This window comes from Anoplolepis gracilipes, chromosome 12, assembly GCF_047496725.1.
Source record: "Anoplolepis gracilipes chromosome 12, ASM4749672v1, whole genome shotgun sequence".
NCBI classification, from domain to species: Eukaryota; Metazoa; Arthropoda; class Insecta; order Hymenoptera; family Formicidae; genus Anoplolepis; species Anoplolepis gracilipes.
In genome coordinates, this window is record NC_132981.1 from 7,348,460 (window position 1) to 7,372,882 (window position 24,423).

General features: G+C 32.7%; 1 protein-coding gene and 1 long non-coding RNA gene across 10 annotated transcripts in view; one reads left to right on the forward strand and one right to left on the reverse strand.

Annotated features, from left to right (window-relative positions):
- Window positions 1-24,423, forward strand: part of LOC140672173 (uncharacterized) — a 166,678-nt gene that overhangs the window by 31,487 nt on the left and 110,768 nt on the right. The window lies entirely within an intron of this gene.
- The window catches only part of LOC140672167 (nucleolysin TIAR), a 411,431-nt gene that overhangs the window by 13,158 nt on the left and 373,850 nt on the right, over window positions 1-24,423 (reverse strand). For all 8 annotated transcript variants that reach the window (XR_012047840.1, XR_012047841.1, XM_072904062.1 and 5 more), the window contains one exon: window positions 2,712-2,892. Coding sequence is in view for 6 of the 8 variants with exons in the window: in XM_072904062.1 (XP_072760163.1) it covers window positions 2,712-2,892 (181 nt within the window). In the remaining 2 variants the exon portion in view is untranslated. The remainder of the gene's footprint in view (window positions 1-2,711; window positions 2,893-24,423) is intronic.

Below are 24,423 nucleotides of genomic sequence, written 5' to 3' on the forward strand. Positions count from 1 at the left end.
AGATATAAATGTGCTCAGCTGATTTCTTAAATTGTTAGGTTTTCTTTCTACGGTTTTAAGATATCGACACGGTTACGATGGTGAAATTTATAATTACTTTTTTTTTTTTTTTTATTATGATAATTCTTTGCTATGTGCAAATTTATATATATATATATATATATATATATATATATATATATATATATGTGTATGTCAAAATATTATTTTTATTTTGAATTTAACAATTCTTTATGAATGTTTTTGAAACAAACATAACTGATCTTGTCGGATACGTGAAGTTGAACTGAAATATATGATCTGCGTGGATGTAATGGGTAGATTAATGAAATGGCCACGATCCGAGCTTGATGAGTCCGACATGCTGCCATTGACCCGACATGTTCTCGCGTTTCGTGCCATAAATCACAGGCGACGGTGGGTATTGATGCACTATTCATGTGATTTTCTAATATTTCGTAAAATCTCGTTTGATAATTCGCATTACTCTACCACCAACCATCGTACATGATTTTGAAAATTTCTTCAAGTTTTACTACCATGTTACATGCTCAAAATCCAATCGCTTAATGCAATTCTATCCCTTATATACATATAAATATTGATTCTACTTGATCTGCTGTAACTCGATTTTGTGATAAACTTATCTGGTCATTCAGGTAAGCATATCATATCACTCTAGGGTAATGGCTTTGAGAAATATTATATAATAATAAATTTATTTTAAAGATAATGTAACTTTTTTCCTGACAAAATCGATTGTTATAATACTTTTGCTAAAATTATATTTGATCTCATTATCATTTTATTTTATTCAAGACAGATATTTCTAAAAATATATATTTATTTCTGCAAATTAATTAGAGATGATCACGTATTATTTTGCTCAATATTCTAGATAATTTTATTATGTTCAGTACGCGACTGACTTGAGTATTTGAGTAACTCGAGAATAAAGATAAAATTATAAAGTTATTATGACATATCGTTAAGGAATACTTAAATAAAAGTTCGATTAAATGTACAACAATGTATCGCAATAGTAGACTAAGTTTTTATTCTATATCTCGTTTTTTATAAGGCAGTAAAAAGCTTGAGTAATTAACGAACTTTGATTATATAATCAATGAAATGGTTTCAAAGGTTTCATACTAAAGTTTCATTTAATTCTTCACATTCAGAGGATTAGCCTTAAGTATTCTTTGTGAAATCTAGTGATCGATAAATCATTTTGCAATTTAAACGATGATGGAATAAAACGGCTTTCAATTACGTCAATTTATTAAGATGTGGAGTGATAATCCGTGAAACTTATATTCATTGGTTTATCAGAAAAAAATAAATTAATGTAATAAATTACTTGATTATGTAATAGTAAAATTTATGCACACCACACATACACACAAACTTTTTACATGGAAGAAATAAGAAAGTGAATGTTTAAAGTTATTTTAAGTATACATCTTTTAGAAAATAAAATATAAAGCAGTATGAACTGTTAACTAATTTAGTAGTTTAAGGATATTTTTTATTTTATGTTAGAAACATATAAAAAAATGAATGATCATTAATGTTTTAAACCAACTATAATTAAGTATTGTCAGTTATTTTTAATACACGGATCTTTTTTCGTAAAAATGTAAATTTATATGAATCGCACATGATAAATTTGTCAATATATTTATCAATATAATTTGTTAATATTATACTAATTTTATGATAGCAAATTTTATGTAAGCAAAAAGATAATAACTAGAGCAATTACTATTTTTCAGTAACTCCATGGTAAAAACCGCAAGACCCTAGCGAAATAATTAGTGCATCATGGCAATATGCATGATTATATATTAATAGACACAATATCCCATTAGCATAATAATACCTATTAATATTACAGCTTATTTTTTATTCCATAGTTAATGCTATCATAAAATTAAAAATGTATAAATTATTTTTATTATATTTAAAAAAAGTTGAAATGAAAGATTAAGAATCATACATATTCAACATCATACATTTACATAAACATATGTACTATTTTTATAAATATATATATAGTGTGTGTGTGTGTATATATATATATATATATATATATATATATATGTGAACATACATCATATACATGGAAACTGTTTGATTAAGTTTCCGTAAGTCAATTTCAAAGTGCATTCTACGTTCACGAAATAGTAAACGACAATCTGATTCAGAATGTCAGTAATCTATAGTTGCCTTAGGGAATTTCTCCCCTTCAGATTACATTGACAATTTGAAAAGCTACTGTTCACGACATACATCTATATGTACCTGTCCTATGTTTCAATAATGTTGATGGTCTTTGGGGATTTCAAAATTAAAAATTATAATTTTTTTACATATAATGAGAACAATAATTGCAAAATACCTAATAAATGAAATTTTATTTTGAAATTTACCAGATATCACAGTGTTAATGCAATTATTATGATGAAAAAATGTTTCCTAAATAAGATTTATACATCTATTATTAAATTTCAAGAAAAATGTAAAAGAAAAAAATATTTTTTCTTTTACACTTTTCTTGAAATTTAATAATAGATATATAAATCTTATTTAGGAAACATTTTTTTAAAACACGATTTTCTGTTTTTAATGAGTAGTGACAGGCAAGTTTGTGAGAATATATATTAATGTATGTGAATATATCGGTTCAAAACGTTAAAATGTATAGTTACCTGATGAATGCATAGCCTTTATCCTTAAACACTCGAATTTCTTGGATGGATCCGAAAGGCGAGAACGTCTTTTGCATGAGTTCTTCTGTTAAACCGTTGGTCAATCCGCCGCAGTATACCGTGCAGTTGGTCGGACTACTTTGATTGTAAACTTCATCGAACGTAAGCGGCTTTGCGTTCGCTGTGAGACAAAAAAATGGCACATCTTAATGTCTATTCATTTGTAGAACATATGAATAAGTATAAGTAAAACCGAGTCAAGCGTTAATAATTGCAGCTACGACAAATTCCTGAATATAAATTGTCTTTCTTGACTCACAATAAAAACTCATAATAGAAACTGTTGATAAATGATTATTTGTACAGGATTCTTGCATATTGTATCGGAAAAATATAAAATGGTTTAAAAACATTTATTGTGAGAATTCAATTATAGTATGAGCTAACGAGTTTTGTATTGCGAATTTTTAAATTATATTTACTAGGTTGTCCATGTTTTGATTTTGTTCATGCCAGGAGATTAATTACTCTTAGCGAATATAAAATTCGAAATTGTGTGGAAGTTTAATAAGTTTACTTTATATATGTACACATATAACGCTCGCTATATCACAACCTATTTTAATTTAACATCGGCGTACCAATTTTTCTCAGTTTTTGCGCTTAATTCATTAGTATCAGACATTAGTAAAATAATGTTTTATTGCTATAAATTACGACAAGCAAAATGATTCCTTAATTAAGGAAACGAATTCAGAAAATATTGGCTATGCACGTCGTGTTACATTTTGCTACGTTTATTTTATTATCAATCAATACGGCAAAATTGTCCTGTTTGATGTATAAGTCCCGTTCGCTTGTAATCATGATTGGCGCATAAAGAATGAGTAGCATCGAAGCGGCGCGTACAGAGGCATTCATCAAAAAACGATCAGCGAGCAGTGAAATGATTATTCCGTTTGCGACATCCAGCGGTGATCGTATATGATCCCGATAGCAATATAAGAAACAACACGCATGTGGGGCCTTGGGAAAACCATTATTGAAAGTATCTACTTCCCTCGACGCGCGCGATAGATCTCTCACGTATCCTTTACCTCCCCACTCGTCCCTGTCGGCATTACTTTTACTGATACTATGAAAGAGGTCGACCGGGTTTCACGACGTGGTCGAAGCAGGACGCCCGAGCTGCTCGAGATATCGAACGCCAATGCCAAAGAGGTTGAACCCCGTCAGCTAAGTTTACGATCGTACTGTGGAGCTTAGCCTATACGGTGGAGGCAGGCTACGGGTGTAAACGCGACCGGTAAACCACGGCCTGTAATTGCCTCGTTCGGAGATAGAAGGTTCTCTCTAGAACGGCAGAACGTCCCGTTAAGAACTTACCGAGGGACGTTCTCTTCTTTTCTCAAAGCTCGGCATTATCTCTTTATTGTTTGGCGAACGTTATTCTCAGTATCTTCGGAATGTTGGCACAACTTGCCTGTCGTTGCCGTATATATATATATATATATATGAACAAAAAAAAAAAAAAATATATATATATATATATATATCTAATGTTCGGCTTAAAAAAATTTTGTTCTAAAAATGCTTATTTCGCAAAAAAAGAATTGAAATATCTACGCTTCTGGCGCTTACGGAACTTTTAATAGTTTTGCCGTCTTTGATCGTCGATCGTTTCGCGGATTAATAGCTGAGAATTATAAACGATAAGGTATAACGAGTCAATATCTCTGTCATCGTGATATTGTGATCGTTTAATATCATATTTTATCCTAAGTAAAATCTATTTTATTTTACTAAGAGAATATTTTAAATAATATTCTAAAACTTTTTTATATGTATCTCTTTAATTTGACGAATTTATTAATTTTTATTGTTCTAATACTATTTTTTAATTCAAAAAGGAGCTTGAATATCAAATTTATATGAATCATCGTTAATTATTGTACAATAAATATGTATAAATATATTATATCAAAGCACTTAAACACATATTTACGCTGTATACTATTAAATTTATAAAATAATTCTGCTCAAGGATTATATATGTACATCATACTGTGAGTTACAAAACTTTCAAGTTAGCAAGCATTTTATATATCAAATAAATATGCAGATAAATCACGTTATCATACAAAAGAGGAATATATCTATTTGTCTAACTGTTGCAATTTTATAATCCTACTCAGAACATGCAAAGTTTTTTCATTATATAATATGAACAAATAAATTTCTCGTAGCTCGATTAAATATGAAAAATTTAAATCTTCAAAAATATTAATTCATTCTCGCTCTATTTGTCACATTTTATTTGTCAGATTATCGGAAAATAAAATTTTAACTCGGATATATAGTGAATTTGAATTTATATAAGCGATTCTGTTGAAAACTCAGATCAAATATTTTTGAACATATAATCTATTATATTAACTATTTTATAAATAATTTATATCACGATAAAAAAAAGATGCATATAACAAACATTACGACACACTATTTTAAGAGGATGTTGAATCTATAACTCATATCCTTCTTTTAGAACTGTAATAAATTGCTTCCGGTAGAATATTAATTTCATATTGGATTTTAAGCGACACGAAAGGCTGTCACTGCTTTTCTGTCAATACTTGTCTGCGCAGTGGACGCAGTTTTTGAGATTTAAGCGGAAGAAGATATCGAGATTTAAGATGTCAGGGATCGGTTAAAAGAATTGCTCTCGAGATATTGAAGCGGTATCAAGAATATCTAGTTTAAAAATTTAAGAGTTGTTGTTAGATCTATGGTAATAGTTTTTGTATAGAAATTCCACGAAAGAAGAAAAAATGATTTAAAAGAAAGATTGCAAAACTGAAGTTGGACGTAGAATAATATTACATGAAAGAATATACTGATTTTTATCGAAATTTATTATATTGAGCTTTTGATTTTAATATGAGATATACAATAATGATATATGACAAATGATAAATATCATGTATTGTATTATATATATTCAGGATGTGAACAGGATAAAAATTGTCATCTATAATATATAAAGCTATTATATTTGTATTATTTGATACTATTATATATATATATATATATATATATATATATATATATATATAAATAATTAGATATATATACAATTAAGTAATTCTTCAATCAAAATTTAAATCCTAATTTAAGTTAGTGTTATAAGAAAACGTGAATTAAAAAATTTCTCGTCGTTTTTAATGGAAGCATTAACATATTAAAATATTAAATATAGAAAATGTAAATAATGAAAAGGATATGAGCCAAATATACAATATATATATGTATATATTTACTTAATATTTATTGACGAAAAAAAAACAATTGATAAAGTTTGAGGCTTTATCCTAGTTTCGGTAAAATTATAATGTGAGTATCAGAATTTCCATGCAGAAATGCAACAAAAACTTTTGAGAAATTATAATTCTCAAAATTATTTATTAACGCCTTGCTTTCTAATATTGGCTTTACTTTCGCTTTGCAAATTCTTAGTTTCTTAATCGAAATATTCCTTCTGGCAATTGGACTATACCGATTCAAACTGATTTGATTCCACTGAGTGTACGATTGTTCCAATTTAACTCCTCAGGCATGACTTTCCCAGCGTTTCCATTTTAAGTGGTCGATTCATGCGTCGTACACATTTAAAGTCTTAATATGTTCCTGACCCTAACGTGATTGCACGACTTGCACAGTCTTGAGAAGACTATTTACCAACGTATTATAGTCGCAATTTCACATACAACCGATATGTTTAAAGTTCGACATTTTCGAGAGTCTGCGCTTGCAGAAATTACGTGTCAGTTTACGCGCGGCAATAAAAGTAAGTAACTACTTTCAAGTATCGAGCACATACCAGTGCTGTAGCAACGGTATTACAGCGACTAAAAATTCTGTAGAAATTTCCTCTAAACTTTTATCGACGAACTATCCATATATCTCAGTATTCCCGGTTGAACAAGAATTTGTGCCGGCAAGAAAATATCTAAATTCGCTAGTTCTGCCCCCTCTTCGAAAATGGTTTGTGATTTATGATCCTTCGGACGTGCCTGGTCGAAGATCCGCCATTATGGAAACAGCCTGTAGTTCTAGATTCGGCTCATTAGGCAGCTGATTACGCGAACGTGCCTAAATCGAAGTTCTATATGTCGGGTCAACGGCAGTTCCGGCGTATTCCTGCGAAACTTTATTCTTATCTAGCGAGAACCACTTGGCGATCGAATAACTAGATTTATCGCACGAATCTAGTAACTTTTTACTTCACTGAATTTCCGATAACTCGCCGCTCCCGAGAGCCAGGAGATGAAAGATCAACAAGAAATTCGGGGGTAAACTCGAAATTTTCCGACCGCGCCGGAATCCGGACGCGCTAGTTCCGACCTTAAGTAAAAAATAAAAAAAAAAAAAAAAAAAAAAGGAGAGAAAGGGGTACGGAACACTGAAGTGAGGAAGAAAAAAAAGGGAAGAACGGGGCGGCTTTAGACCTCTGCAATATCTCCTCGCTCTCTCCTTCTCCCGAAAGGGAAGTTTCCACTTTTCTCCGTTTTATGGCGGATGGAATCTCTAGTGGTCGACGATAGAACTCGAATGTACGTATCTCGTATCCCCTTAAATAACGCGGGTACTTGAAGTTTCGTTGGCACTGGTCACCCAAGTAGCGCGCCAATATTCGTCCCGACTAAATTCATGGTAGCGAGCACTAAGTGGACACTGGCTGTCCTCGTAGTCGTTCTCCTTTTTCTTATTCTCGAACATCCGTGGATATTTGAATAATCAATGCTCGGACTGATGCTGCATTCGTAACTTTCTGGTCGTTTATGCAAATCAAAGCGAACTGAACGAAATGACAACTTCTTAGTTTTTGTTTCTCAAATACTTTGCTTTTTTATATTTAGATTGTCGTTACATTATCTACAGTTTTAGTAAAGAGCCGTTTAAACCATTGCTAAGTGCCCTGTGTATTCATCGATATTAAATTTTTGGAAAAATTGCAAGAGCGAAAAGTACATAGTTCGTAAAACAAACTTATAAATCTAATTTCAATAAATGAATTTAATTAATTTCTTATGTGCAGATATATATTTATTATTCTGTTGTATTTTCTTTTATGTCTATTCGTGATTTACATTACTGAATTACGTTTGCATGTTTAGTATTGTGTTAGTTGCCTATATATATATAATTTGGAATTAAAAATAATGTTAATTAAAAATTAGAATCTTTTCAAAACAAATAGTAACATTAGCGGAAAATATAATAGGGAAAGTATTGAACGAAATACAGTGCACAGTATATAAAAGTGCACATGTATTAAGAAAGAATGTACGTAGTACAGAAGAGTAATGAAATGCGAAGTATGCGAAGTATGAATGGGATATCATGGATAAAAGTTGATGGAGAAACGCTGTGCACACAATCACCAACTCCATTTCTCTTATAAAAATCCGAGCACTGATTCACTCCGATGATAATAACCAAATTACGTAAAAATATCGACAAGAATGGAAAATTAAATAATGAGAAATATGAAAAATAGAGTGAAAAGAGTGAAGGAAGAGATTCGATTTTCTTTTACCTTGCTCACTGTACAATTCCCCTCTCATTCTCTTCCCGCTGTACTTCACTTTGTCGTATTCATACACCTTTAATATTCTTTTCAATTTGGAATACCTTAGGTCCGATAAGACTTTTCAAACAAGGGGAAGTATATGAGCATGCATATTAAAGCCAATGTATACAAATTGTATTATAAAACGTTACGACATAAAAAAATACTTTAACGAGATTGGAACGACGTCACTACATACGCATATACGTGCATACGTTCCGAGGTGCGCACTCGGTATACATGTATGTACGTACATAAAAGACCATGACACAAGTCTACCAATTTAGTTTAATACCACTAGTCGTACTATAAAACAGCAGTTCACTCGCTCGTGATTTTCAAAAAAAAAAGAAAAAAAAAAAGAAAAATAGATATGAAACAGAAAATATTTTTCACAACGAAACACGAATAGAAATGTAAAATCTAACATTCTATAAAACAAGGTACATCGGTGCAGCTATAATTTTTTTCTTGTACAACATAATTTTATGAAATATTGATTTTTTTTACGAATAGAAATTATAAAATTTATTTAGATGCGTGATATATTTGATGTATTATGATTATACATTATTACTGTTTTATTTTAAGCGCTCATTAATGCGATGACGTGGTTAAGAAATGTAAACGAAAGAGAGAACGGCTGTATGTATACGAAGAAAAATATAGAAGCGATAAAATATTACTCTAAATCAACGCGCAATTAATGCCGAAGTGGCAGTTATTTTACATATATTCCCGGTTGATCTATCGTAATATTTTACAGCTATAATGATATATAGCAGTGCTTTTTCTCCACGCAATAATGTATACAAGTATGAAGAGTGAAAAGATGGAAAGATAAGAGAATGATTAATAATTATAATAGTAATAAATACAACATAGACAGATATATAATAATAATAATAATGTTAAAGGTATTTGAAAGGTTGCGAAGTATAATTATTTAAAAAGAGGTAAGAAGTAAGAAAAAAGTACGAAAAACATATTTTTAATAAAGGGTAAATTAGATAACGTTTGTAGCTAGCTTGCTTTGATTGTGGTACACTTACACACTTGTCTATGTTCACACCACCTCTCTCTTTCTCTTTCTCTCTTTTCTTTGCTATTGGCCTTAACTCCCGACGTATCATCCTCCTGCAAAATATCCGTGTTAAAACGACACACGCAAAAAAAATAACGTATCGACGATTTGTATGGAATGTACTCCTACAATGTTAATTATGCATGTCGCAAAAATTACTTGCGACATTTGTTATAGTTGCAGGTCATTGTTATCAAGATTTTATAAATTGCAGTAAACAGTTTTGTATGGAATAATTTTTAATTTAAACACATATTAATAACGCTTAAATAATCACAATAGGTTTTTGTTCCTATACATGAAGCGTATTAAAACGATTCCTAAAGTATATATATTTGATCTTTCAAATGAAAGTTTTATAACACACGGTGGAATTGTTAGAAAAAAAACTATCGAGAATTTTTCGTTTAATATGATAAATGAGCCTAGCCAAGTTGACGTTAGATTTATACGTCAGAGAACTAGTATTAGTAAAGCGTAAATTCGCGATACAATAAAAGGGACGTGAAGAATGGCGGAGCAAATGCTTTCGATCATGAGGGCTTTGTACAAATGTGCTACATTAAATAAGGTCTACGTTTGAATAGATATTCCCCTTTCTTCTTATCCCACTTGCTTACCATTGTGACGATAGTTTGTACATCCTTATGCCGCTACGGCACTAACGACAATTTAATGGATCTCCTCATAATGACAAAAACTAGGTATTTCCTGACCAGTTTCCCCTATCTCTCAAGATTACACTATAAACTGTACGATGCGTCTTTTTATGGATAGTATAGCCGTATATCGACGCACACGATGAGATTGCATGTAAGTTATAACCGTAAGTTATAACTTTTACTATCTACTTATAGCGTACAGTGTTATAATGGAATCACTTTCAGTTAAGATTTAATTAAGTTAAGCTTAATTAAATTAATTCTCGAGTTTATGTGCACACATTACAAAATATTTTTGTAAATTATCAGAATACTGATATCAAATAATATTTTACATGTATAACAATAACCAATAATGACAATTGGCAAATTTTATAAATTCTATATAAATTTTATATATATATATATATATATATATATATATATATATATATATATATATAATTCAATATTTAAGAGAAAATGCATTTAATTAATTAGTATTTTTATTTCAAATTTACACATTAAATATCATCGGATTATATTAAAAATATAAAATATAAATATTTAAAAGAGATAAATCAAATCTTTCAAATAAATTACCGAGATCATGCAATTAAAGCTAAAATCAAGTTTCTCATGTTACTCGAAGATACGACTACAGAGCATAGATTCGTACAAATCCAAGTTTCACACGAAGACGCAGATGCATAATGCAAATACATTTGTTGTAAGCGCATATACCACGTTAGAGCCCATATCTTCAAGTAGACCCTAACAGTAAACACAGACGCGTGTGTTCTCCGCAGGGACATTATCGGGACTAATAAACCTGCGAGCTAAACCACGGCTGCCATACTTTGCTAAGAAGGCTGAGTAACCGTGGCCGTTAAAGTTCCCGTATAATCTTGAGGTAGGCGGTTTCGTTTGGAGGAAAAGCCTTACCTCAAACCCCATGCTCACACCGAAGTTTGAGCTGCATCCAAATCTATGCGAAAGGGTTACTCGGTTATTATTTATGACTCTTGTTTCGTACTTCCTATATCTCTATCACAATTGTTGTGCATACAGTCGGGTCGCTATCTCTATACTAACCATGTAAATTTTCATTTGCTTTACTGTACGACTTAAGTAATATAATTAATGAAAATTATCCAAGTTTTGTTTTATATTATCAATTCTATTATGTTTTAATTGTAATCAGTAACAATTTTAATTATATTTTAATGTGAAAATTAAACATTAGTGATAGCATTAATATGGCAAAAAAAGCATTAATGATTATAAATATATTCTGTATTCATTAATACTTCGCTTTTGTTTTGTATTCAGGATGTCTACTCCCGGAAAAATCTATGTGAAAATGTTTTTACGCATAAAACTTTTTGTAGAACTATTGTGAAACTCTTAAACGCTTAAAATCTGGCAAGAAATGTTTAAAAAGTCGTCGATAAATAAAGTAAGAAGCAGCGGAAACTTTTAGCGTCCCGATTTGTCCTGAATATTAATTTTTTTTAATTTAATGGTTAGCTCTATTTGTTTAATTTGTGAAAAAATGCTAGAACTATTAAAAATAAAGTCACTTTTAACAATTAGTGCATTTTCACAAAGTAAAACGCTTCACACATACCAATCAGCCAGCCAAACAAATTATGTGTTTAAAATATATAATTTTGTTTATATATTCAATGTCTTAACATAATATTGAATATGAAGTACATTTTTAGTGATAAAGAAATGGAAGTGTTATATAATTAAAAAATGCTTATCTTATGAAAGTTATTTAGGTTTTTTAGTACATTTATAAATCTAGCATTTGCAATTTAAGAGGCTATTTTTTTCTTTATATAAATGAAAAACATTAGATAACGTATGTAATAAAAAAATTTATTTTAGAGAAAGTTGTAAAATCTTAAAAAAAATATGAAAATATTATTTTTACTTGGAATTAAAAAAAAATATCCAGAAAATCAGAGAATTTTTAGAGACTTTTTACAAAATTTAAATAAAGCCAGTATATTTTATTTTTTGTTATCATTTAATTTAAAATAATATTCTATCAAATTGATTTTTATATTGAAACAAATTACAATATAATTTCAAGTATTAAAGATAAAATCAAGAGAGATTGTTTTTTCTTTTTTAGAATGCGTAACTATAATTCTGTTCACAGTTGCTACCGTTATATTTGATAATAATATGCAATTTATTATATATTATTTATTGTGAAAAACAAATCTACGAAAAAATCAAACATCAGATTTGTCTTTAATTATTGTGACGAATTATAGATTTCTAATCGAAATGTTTTTATCGTAATCAATCAGTGCGATATCCGATGGTCGAGGTAGTTTCTAGAATTGAGTCTAGCATAGTGCTTTACTCCGTTTCGATTCGCAAGCCCGTTCTCTCTGAGTCGGGCCAAGCCAAGATTTGTAGTCGCGGCATAAATTCGAGCTTTCGCCCTTCTCTGACTTGCCCTAATAAATTGGCGGCCTCCATAAAGGCATCCAATGCATATACACTTGTGTATTTAGGCATTCTTGGTTTCTATATTAATATTATTTTATTTTAATCAATTTGTTTGAATGGTCATTTTATCGCTAAATATTTTCAAAAGTTCGTAGTGTAAACCGTGGTGTACGATATCGTTCGTCCGTAGAATCGTGCAATTAGAAGTGTGGAATGTATACATAACCCTGATACTTAGATAAACCACCGTAACTACGATATATATATATATATATATGTACTGAAGATGAAAGCGGTTTTGCGCCTTTCAATTATGATAACGCTCGTAATTAATATATGGTAATTAGTTGAGCCAACAATTTTATTAAATTTTCTTTCAAGCATATACGCGCATTAATTGTATTTACATACATGCATATAAACACGAATAAGAGATACAAAATTCTGCATCTTTTCATTAAATGCTTTTTGTAGATTTTTTGTAAATTACTTTCCTGTTGGCTCAATCAGTTGCAAATCATCCTATTAAGTGAACCATCTCGATAATCCGCCACGTGAGTTTTTTGCGAGGATTGAGAACCGGATATATAAACGGTGTAAAGAACACAATCGGAGATAAGCACAAGGTGATGCGCGAAGGTGAGCCGTATTAGATTAAGCCGAATGTGAAAAAGAGATAGAAAAGAGAGAGAGAGAGAGAGAAAGAACGAAAAAAAAGAGACAGGGAGACGAGGATAGAAACAGAACGATCCAGGGTGAGAGAGAAACTGATCCGAGCGTTTAAAGAGCCACGGGGGTGTTCAACAGCGTTCCGCACTCGACGACGAAATGGTCTCCCGCCTCGCCGAAACGGAAAAACCAATCCTCTCTCTGCACCTTCGTTCGCCTTTCGCCTGTGTGCCTATATTACCTTCGATCCGCATCTCTGCAAGCCTTCCGCAGGCTGCATCCCCCGCCGCCGCTGCCACCACCGTTATCACCGATCCTTCGCCAACCAACCCCTTTTGCCGCTCACCTCCTCCATTCGTCCTCGACCTTCTACCCGACGTGTTCGGCACCTCTTCCATTTTCGAACCTGATCTCACCAAATCGTAGAGTAGAGTATGTTCACAGCAGGCGGCAGCCCTCAGGAATTTCATTTCGTGTGCGCGGCTAATTATACGTCCGGCTTTTACATACGATGCTGTCGCTATTTTATTACTGGTCAGCGCGGTGCACGACCTCGTGTTCCTACTCTACTGACCGTTCGTAAAAATCTGTACAATCCCGATCATTCGGGTTTCTATTACGTGCCCTTCGTGTAACAGAGGAGGTTATCAGAAGATGAGAGACAATTATGCACGAGCGAGTGCGCGTACGTGAGAAATTTCTATTGCGATTATCTTATCTAACTTTGAAGACAGATTTGGAAGTTTGTAATGACATAGATGTTGCCGATAATATTTCTTTATCATACGAAACTAGGTCAAAAGAAATATAAAATTGAGAATTTTTAGTTATCGCAATAGATTTTATAATAATATGATGATTTTATCGTTACATCAAGCAAAACGAAAAGAATAGAGAAGGGAGAAACATTGTAGTCGAATATTCGCAGACTCGTGCAAACGAAATACGCGTACCCCGCGCCAAATTTTCGCGCTGAGGTGAGATGTATTCTACTGCGAACGTATGTTCGTGTGCATTGTGCAATTGTCATATCCATCGCGGGCATGCGAAACGGCGTTGGCGAGATGTTCGTAAAAACACGTTACTCAGGGTGAGTGTATTACCGTTGGATCGGTCCCGGTTCCGAAGTGCTGATAGCAGTGATTGCTTGGTTGAGGACTCGGGGGGGTTGAGTTAGTGGTTGCAGCGGTGACTCGCACGGCAACTACTCACGAGTTACTACTACAAACATTGAGTCTCTTTCCCGCTCTTTTTCCCGTGCGCTCGGTCTCTCCGGCAATCTATCTTTCCACGCGGGTTCTCGCACCTACGTCGCTCATCCCTTTCTAAAATCACCGCCTTATCCGCCCCCGCGCTTGTCTGCCATCATTTACTTTCGACCACTTTCACGATTAAATGGCCGCGAAATTGCGGTTGTTTTACGTGAGCTGGATAGTCTAGTCTAGCCGTTGACTTCACTACACCGGATATATGGAAAAGAATACTGAAATGGCTTTGAATTCCGGTGTTCTAGCATCTGATTCATCTAATCAATTATTTCACGTCTTGTTTATGATTTAAAGACAAGAAAAGAATATATGAGATCTATTTTATTGTTAGATTCTCTTTCTCTTCGTATACGATAATATAATCTTATGTAACGTGTAATGTTTCTTTTCTACACAAGATAAATATTGGACAACATTGTTTTTATATTGAGTATTAGGATAATAAATTGTTGATGCCCACATATTTTTAGCTTGATATTAGTGCATATAATTTTTTAATCCCAAGCAGCTGTCTCCCGTTTTGTTTGCCCTTTCGATTTGTGCTTTGTCATAATGCTATATTTCACGTGTGTTTGTCGTAATAATTTTCCCAGGTCGATTCATATGTAAAAACATACACGTTCGCTTCATGCATTTGTGCCTTTTGAAAGTGATGTATGATCTTGATTGGTCGAATCGTTCTGAAGTAGACGTCGTCGAGAGGACAAACGAGCGCCGATTTACATCGGAAATCCGGAGGCGAAATTGCGCGAGGACGAAGTAGGTTTATCGGCACGATTTGTATAATCGTCAAAGTTTTTGGAATTGAAGCAGGGCAGCCATATGCGTACACCGTCTCTTGAGTAAACTCGATCGATCTCGGACTACGGAAATCTAATTTTAGCACGGTACCGTCACTCTACTTTCGTTTGCTGTCTATCGGTATAAATCCTCTGACGCGCATAAAAAGTTTTTTTCTTAACAAAATTTGTATTTTAATTGCATAACATTTTGTTTATACGTTTATAGTAAAACGAGAATTGTCTTAAATTTAGCAAAATATATATATATATTACTTGTATGTATTTTGGTTTATCGCTCAATAAAGAGATAATCTGCCAAGCGGTGTGTGTTTTATATATTTAATTAATTAAATATTTAAAATATTGATTTAAAAACAAAATTAACGATTCAGATAAGTCTCTATGTATTAAGTATGTTGACATAACACAGTATGCTATTTAAATGCTATTAAAATATGTTTAATATTCTAGCAAAACAAATCGACAATTCATGGGAAAACATGCAATTCATCTTTTATTATGTATTGTAATTACGCGCAGCATCATTTATTGCCACGTATTGTATGATTTTCTATTAAGCAAAATGAAAATTTTATGTTGTATATTTTAATTTAAATAATGTAAAAGAGTCTATATTTGTGACAAAAGAATATATATTTTTTCTTTTATATTTTTTAATCTTATTTAAAATATTATTTAAATTATTAAAAAAAATATTATTTTAAACTATATTAAAAAAATTTTTTCTTAAACTTATACAATTCAATTTTCTTTCACGCCGATATCTAAACGTATCAATAAAATTAATCAAGTGCATTTAAACGGAGAATCTCTTGTAGTGGAAATTGCCATTACTATTTTCAAGACAATCATAGATATTAATTTTCAGCTTACTGTTCTCTCCTCTCCCTCCCCCCCTCCCCCCTTTCTCTAAACGGCTTAACCGTGCGGTTCAATTGAAACGAAATCAAATTATATATAACATACATTATATTTGCACTAATATTTATTTCAAATTAAAAATCCATATTTTCTCAAATAGCATTCCCATTACTTAAATGAAATTCGGAACGCATGGATGATCAATACGGCAGATTGTTCCCAATAGCTCTGAATTGCGGACATGCAATAGGAAAAAGAGACCAAGTGTTTTAACGACCAAATGGATCTTGCAACGACCGACTGCTGTTAGTACACACAGCCAAGAGAAGATGCACGACTAGGATACGCGCGCGTTGCCTCTTGCGCGAAATACATTTCGCAAGTGTGGGTATTCCTCAGAACAATACCTACAAGATTCAGTGTAACATCACAGTCTGGCTTGGAACATTACCTCTTTCGAAACGGGTCACTGAGTACGAACTCGGTGCAATTATAATGACAATGAAAAATACAAGTCGTTTTCGTCGACTTTTAATGTTCTGTGATCAATAAGTAACCGCTTCAATTGCAAACTTAATGCCACAGTTGTAAAATTTAGAGAAGACACATAAAGTATATAATAGTTATATAATTACACAACTAATTTCTTTAACCTTCTTTTGTGAAGAAAAAAAATAATCTTATTAAATTTTTACACTATGTATTTTATCTTAAACCTTAACAAATTTAAAACAATTTCAAGTTATTTTATTTTTTTACTTGGAATATTATTAAAGGCTGTCGAGTTTCTAATATAAAAGCATAATATTAAAATATATATGTATTAAATTTAATTATATGAGTAGCATATTTATTATCAACGATAATTAGTATTTCTTTTTGTTTACGTTTTTCTGTTTTTTAAATTTTTTTTGTAAAATGACAAAGCGAAAGAAGGGAAAGAACAAAATACGAAAAAAGATTGAAGCTTTAAACCAACGCTAAGGGTCTCAACCTCGCCTGAAATCAATTGTAGATAACAAAGCCTCCAATTTCCCTCAATTTGTAGCACGAAAGTATATGGTACAAGTGGTTACGCTGTCTATTTTAGATTAATTTTTATAGGATACACCGCATTTTTCTCCAGTGACTACGTCGTATTGCGAACAGCTGCGCTCTTAATTCGCATCACGCACGGATTTCGTATTCTGTCCAAAAGTTTCACATCTCACCGCATTATCGAGTCAGGAAGTCAGAGTGACCCTGGAAGATACTGGGGCAGAAAGAAATTGCCACTCATCTGTTAAAGAGGCTCGCAAGCGTTGTGGGCATCTTTGTCCTCCGATTAGTTAAATCGTGCGAGCAATATCAAAAAATCGATTTAGTATATATAATAATCTTACTAAAGAGAAATAGGCCAAGAGCTGTTATGTTCTTATAATGTATAATTAATTAATTATATTGCATTTTTCTCTCATGATTTTGACTCCATTAGTAATTGAAAAAAATCGATAATATTAGAATAAATTACGATATTGCATATTTGTTTAAATCAAAGAATAAATGCTGGGATACTAATAATGACGATTGATGTTCAACATCACATTATAATAATACATTATGTGATATGCCATATTTGCGTACGTCGCAAGACACAATATACATATATGGAATATATGTATATATATGCAGCACATATACGATAATGGGGATACATCATGAATATGCTCTAGTTAGTTGGACGATCTATAATCATACACTCAAAATGTGTAACAATTTACAAATTGATTATGGAACACCATGTTTATTAATCTAGAATAATGAAAGATTTAGGGCAATAATGATTAAACATTCAGGCCGATCAAATTTCACAAGCGATTATTAATTTATGTTTTTATGCAATCATTAATTTATGTCAATTATCTATAAATTCAATCATGATAAAATTTAAGTATTTTAAATCAAAATTATTAATAACAAAATTTTATCTTTTTCAAATGTAATATATTAAGAAATTTCAATGTGTATATGTTATATATAAAGAAGATTGCAGAGAAATAACTGTGAGAGAGAAACATAGGAATATAAAATTTCATTTTTAATTAACGGTATTTCTTTCTCGTCTATCTAATTCAGCACATTACAATACTAAATCCTTCAAATCAATTATGATCGTAATCAGGCGTGATCAAATTTGGCATCATGTTTAGTTATTATTAGGTATTGCTCCTGCGTTACGAAATATGATGAAATACATAAGATCCGTTTCCATCACGTTATGGTTATGACAAGCTGTCTTTAGACTCTGTAAATTGCGTTATCTGAAGTTTGATGGATAATCCCGGACGACGGATGATACTAATCACGTTACCGGTTTGATATCAAAGCCGATTGCTCTCTCCACATTCGTGCAGGAAGGATGTGTCTGCATTGCGCTTGATCGCAAAGAGTGCGATAATGCTTTGAAATGCCGAGTACACACGTCCTGTGGCTCGTTTCCTAAGGGATATGAACTTCCCGTTTCGCGGCAATTCCAACCAATTTACTATTCATGCTGCTTCGATGTACGCTTAGCCGCGGGCTGTTGTGATACGGGCAGCCAATCAAAAACTCTCGTCGGAACAACCGACCGGCTGGCCGTCGATGCAACAAGCAGAACCTCTACTCTCTACAGCCTAAAGCGAGGATGGATGGACTGAAAATACACAAGGAAAGGATATACAAGAGGAAAGAGTAGAAGTGGGAGAGAGAGGACATACATAACATATCGGACGCTTGTTGGTTGGTAGTTTCGTCTGTTGACGTTTTATCAGGTTTCTCTAGTGTTGCGTATACATATGTTTAAATGTATACAGCGATGTATACTTAACAGGGCGTACTGCCCAAGGGAGGAAAGAGAAGAGTACTTGACTCTCGACCCTTGAGCTATAAAAGTAATTATCGGTAGTTAACGATTTTAACATGCGCGGCCATGCTAGCAATCGTGCTCTTGCTCGTTGACTTTTGCTGGATGCAGTTGTAAATCATATGGGATGGATCGCGCAGATAGGATAGGTTGCGGAGAAAATCACGAAAGCGGGACACCTTTAATTGAAATCAAATTGGTCTTTGATTTCGCGTAGCTTCATCAAACCGTGACAGTTTGACAAAGAGCTAACCAATGGGATATCAGTCGATGGCATACGCTGTCAGGATGCGCGCGCTCGTTTCCCATTCTCCGATAATTGATAAAAAGATTCGCCGCGGGGGACATTGCCTCGTATTTGGCAATTAAAGGGAATCACCTGGTTTTTGTTTTCTCTTAGATGTTACGCCGCATTGCGCGCATAAAATAAAGTTATATTGCTTTAAAGCAATCTTCTCTATAATAGTTTTTCATCATCTTCAATCTTAGGACGCGCAGGGATGCCCGAGAGACAAGATTTTTCCGTGTCTGTAACCAAAAGCCATACGTACTCATCCATCCGACAGCCTGTCCCACTCTAAACCGAGTGAGCTTAAGATCACCGTGTAATTTAATACGGAGCACAGTCGAGCACTTCTACGAGGACTCGACGAGTTGTTGGAGATTTCCGTCTAAACTCTCAGCTCCCCTCGATCGTGAGAAAAGCACCGACAACAGCCACGTAATAGAAGCCCGGCAACGCGTTAAGGTCCGCGGTGCGATAAGAACCACCCTCGGCCCTCGCTTAAGGCCGTATGGCGATATAGATGAAGGGTGAATTTAAAGGGGCTGGCCCGACTTCTCGACTCTCTTGGCCGCTTTAACTGCGGTGGCCACTGACGACCACCTGCAAGTAGACAATCCATAGCATCGACCGACGGCACGCATACGGTGCGCACGTTGCTGCATCGCGATGCCGGAGAATGCATCGCGATCCCCCCATCTAACACGGAGTATACTTGCGCACTTTAGCGTCGGTAAGCGTGTCGTGTCGTACCGTGCCGTGCCGTGCCGTGCCCTGCCCTGCCCTGCCCTGCCCTGCCCTGCCTGCCCTGCCGTGTGTTTCCACACAACACGACTCGACATTTAACTCATGCAAACGGATTGCGCTGCTTATTCGATGCCTGCACGTCGCTCTTGACGGACTAGCCTTCCGATGTGTTAAGATTGCCGTTCAGTACGACACATTGCTCGCAATTTCTGAACGTACGTAAATGTACCGACGATTCCGCGTTATCGCTTTCGCAACGTTCGAAATTACAAGATATAAATATTTAAATGGATATTTACGCGGCGCAAATATGTGATATATCAATGCGCATAATAATTATACGATCTCTATTTCTCGTTTTATAACTTGTATATTATGAAGTATCTCGTTTAAACGAGAATGCATTTCCGTCTTTCTCTTACTTGCTATGTATACAAACGAAAATTTTAAACGCGTTAATAGGGAACGTAAAATTCGATCGTGTTGAAATAAAATCGAGGATACTTGGGTTATTAGAGAATTATGTCTCGTTTCGTATCTTTATTCGCATTTTCCATTATATAATATATATTCAAATACTGATGTAAAATTTAAGTGTTTACAAATGTGCATAAATAACAAAGAGATTATCAGAGAAATTATAATGGCATTATATATATATTTCAAATTAACAGTTATATTGGAAATTGCATTTATATAATATCTATCGGGTTTCTTTTACACAAAGCGTTTGTAGCACTATCTTCTGTTAATTTAGAAATTTATTTATTCGATAACAAATTTTTGTTCCGTGTATACATTTAGTGAATGTAAAAAAATTATTTTGTAATTTAAATTATATTATAATATACATACATATATTATATGCCTGCTCAAAAATTGATCAACTTTTTATTTTATTTCTTTGTTATTATATTTATATAATATTGCAATGCATAACGTGACCTTTAATGTACATTATTGAAATGTATAAGCCGTGCTTTAGTTTATAGAAACTTTATGTGCGGTGCGTGCATTTTGCGTTATTTAATAATGGGGACAGGTAGTAATCATACAAAATGGCTACGCACATTAATATACATTTCATGTTCGGCTCTTATTTACTGAGACCTCAGTAATAAAATGCACTGTGGTATATGTAACCACGATGTAACCACATTTTGTGAAATACGAGTATTTTGCATCGATGCATGAAATTCCAATGTAATTATCTATATTTTTCTAGGACATGCCGTAACGCGCGTGCCTTTATAAAATAAATATTTTTGCAATATATGACAAAAGTGTTACCCTTTGAAATAGAAGAAGTGAATTTGAAACATATCTTTTGACAACAAAAATAAATGACAATTTTCTGTTATTGGAGCGCGAAAATTTTATGTGGAAATAAAGTTATGAAAACATAAAAATTCATTCGATTTGGATACGAATACTACATTTATTGTGATATATCATGTTGCCAAATATATGTATGTATGTCATCGTTTCGTTTGGTGCCTTCGCAAGGTTTGACTACGTACGATCCGACGTCGACGGCGATACAAACTTTCGACATTAACCCGCGCCCAAGTTTGTCCTTTCACACGCCAGCAATCATATTTTTGCCTGACCGCAAAATTATCTAATTGCCACGGCTGTAAAATATTGGCCCAGTTGCCGGCTAACTTTGGGACTCAGTCAAATTAAATGCTGGCACGACCCAACTGTTCCCTAACTTTCTTTTCTTTTTTCTTTTTCCTCTATAATATTATAACCAAGAATTGATATTACCTACACCAGATCCTTGCTACTGTACTTTACTTCTCATTTACAAGGTAAATACCACAGAAATTCAAGCATTCCTCTTCATAACGTATCGTGTCCATGTTCGCGCGCGATGCAAAATGAATTGTGTCGATTTCGTTTGTTTATTCGCGTGATAGCTGCCTTGTCGATGTTTGTCAAAGTATATATAATCCAAGCTTTGATACACACAGTCGCCGTAACGTCATCCCGTCCCTTTCGGGTATGCAGATCAGCTTTGGCACAGTGGTTATGGTGCACCGCATTTTGGATTTGCAGATGAGAGTTGGCACAACCAACTGAGATGTTGTCGGAAAGATACCGAAGTGAAGCGTAGAAAAGTACGGGGCCATATAAACTCTACCGTGTAATTCAACCGAGTAAAATGCCAGCCGATAAACTTGAACTGGGGACTTCTGTTTTCTTTGAATGCGTTTCGTCGTGCGTGCGTCTGCGTTGTAGCTCGAGCTTGATGCCTTCCGACATTTTCCGCGGCGTTGTTTTTCTTTTATCCTTTGCTCAAACTTATTTACCGGTCTAAGCTTTTGATATCATATTTTATCGCAGGTGGGCGAGTTCACGCATTGTTTGCTCCATACTCCGGTATATATTACGGTAAATTGTATACGTCGTTTGATATTCATCATAAAATATGATGCATAAAAAGGGTAGTTTAACTAAATATGGTTTTATCGGTTAATCTTACATTAATGATTTTTTATACGAGCCCTTACGATATATAAAAAAAGTATAGTTTGAAATAAAAAAGAAATAATATGTTTGCAATTTAAAAAGAGATACATACCAAAATTTGAAACATTTAAATAAAAATATTAATGATATATATTTATTATAGCAGTTTAGTAATTAAATATTAAAAATATTAGTTACTTCTTTTAGATAAACTCAAAAAAAAAATTAATGTAACGTGATATTGTATGTTTTAAAAATATTATCCAGACTACTTTATAATTATTGCCAAAAATATTCATGGTGTACTTTTCATATCGTTAGACTATGATTTTACTTTAAAAAATATTAAGGAGTACGACACATATTCTTTATTCAGCTACAAATTTTTTTATCTGAAAAAAATGGTTCATTATAATTTTGGGAAATGTCGTCGAGATATTTTCTCACGTCCCAAGCGTTATGTCGTGCTCATGGATATATGCATCTTCTTCGCAAGGAACCATTTTCCAGAAAATATGAAGCTCTTCTATCTAAGACTCTTAGGTTGCAGGTGCGTACTATAGGCGCAAAGGTCCTTTTGCGAAAAATTCCACGCAAAATACTTTAATAACCCTCGAAAAATTGCATTCTTTAATGAAGTAACTTGTCAAGAATAATATGGTGTGTAATCACATTTATATTGTATTTCTATTAATTTACGTCGAGGGAATATATCGCGAAATTATCGCTACATTGTATTAAAAAACTTCATATTAAATAAAAAATTAGTCAGAGTTTAAGTGTATATGAGTTAATACATATATTTCTAAGAATGTACATTAATTAATAAAAAAATATGTATAGTTGACAGCACATACGAGTACAGACACACTAATCAAGACTAAATAACATTTTCTTTTTAATCTCTTGTATTGTTGTATTTTAAAACAAGACAAAATCTATTATTTATTTAATTTTAAGATTTTTAAATGTTTTTTTTATATACAGAATTGGTTATGCAATTGCAAGAGTTATGCCACTTTGCGTATTGTTAACTTTTGTAAAGCAGTTGCATGAAGTTACTATTCAATGGTACGGCGCACGTAGACGATATTATGCGAAATGGTGACTTTGAAGTGTGTAAATCCATGTCGCGAATATACCTGAGTACACGTACTCAGTTGAACACGATTGGCTATCGATACAATATAAGAATTTGCCTGAAGCGTGCCAAGTCGTTCACCCGTTCGAAGCTCGAGACTTTTGTTAGAGCTCGTATAAGATCGCCAATAAGACTTTATATATTTTCATGCGGATAACGTACTTGACATAGTATTTCTTTATTCGATATATGTACGTAAACCATTTATAAAAGAAAATTAAAATTTTTTATTAAAAGTGATTAAAATAAAAAGAGTTTTAAACACTTTAAGAAGTAGGAAGTTTTAAATAGATAACTGTTTTAATATTTTTTAAAAAACACGTGTGTCAGAAGATTCTTAAATGTTTTACGACCGTAAAACTCAAATTGAAAGAAAATTTAATATAATTAAAGAATAAGCAAGTTTTCCGAGATTACTTGATAATTAAATTTGAAATTCAATTTGGTGAATCGAAACTAATTACTACTTTAAAATTTAAATAATTATTAAAATCTTAGATGGTAATTGTTGTAAACAATAGCACAAGCTGAACTCAAAGAAATAGATCAAATTAGATATTTTTATTATATAACATTTACTTGCGTTCAATTTTCTTACAAATATATGGAAATGTTTGAACTATTTAAAATATGAGCGCGTTTTCTATATGTTTGCAATTTTATTGCTTTAATTAAAAGTAGAATTTAAAGTATTCATGTAATAAGATAATCGATATATATATATATATATATATACTTTTATATTCTACACGAAT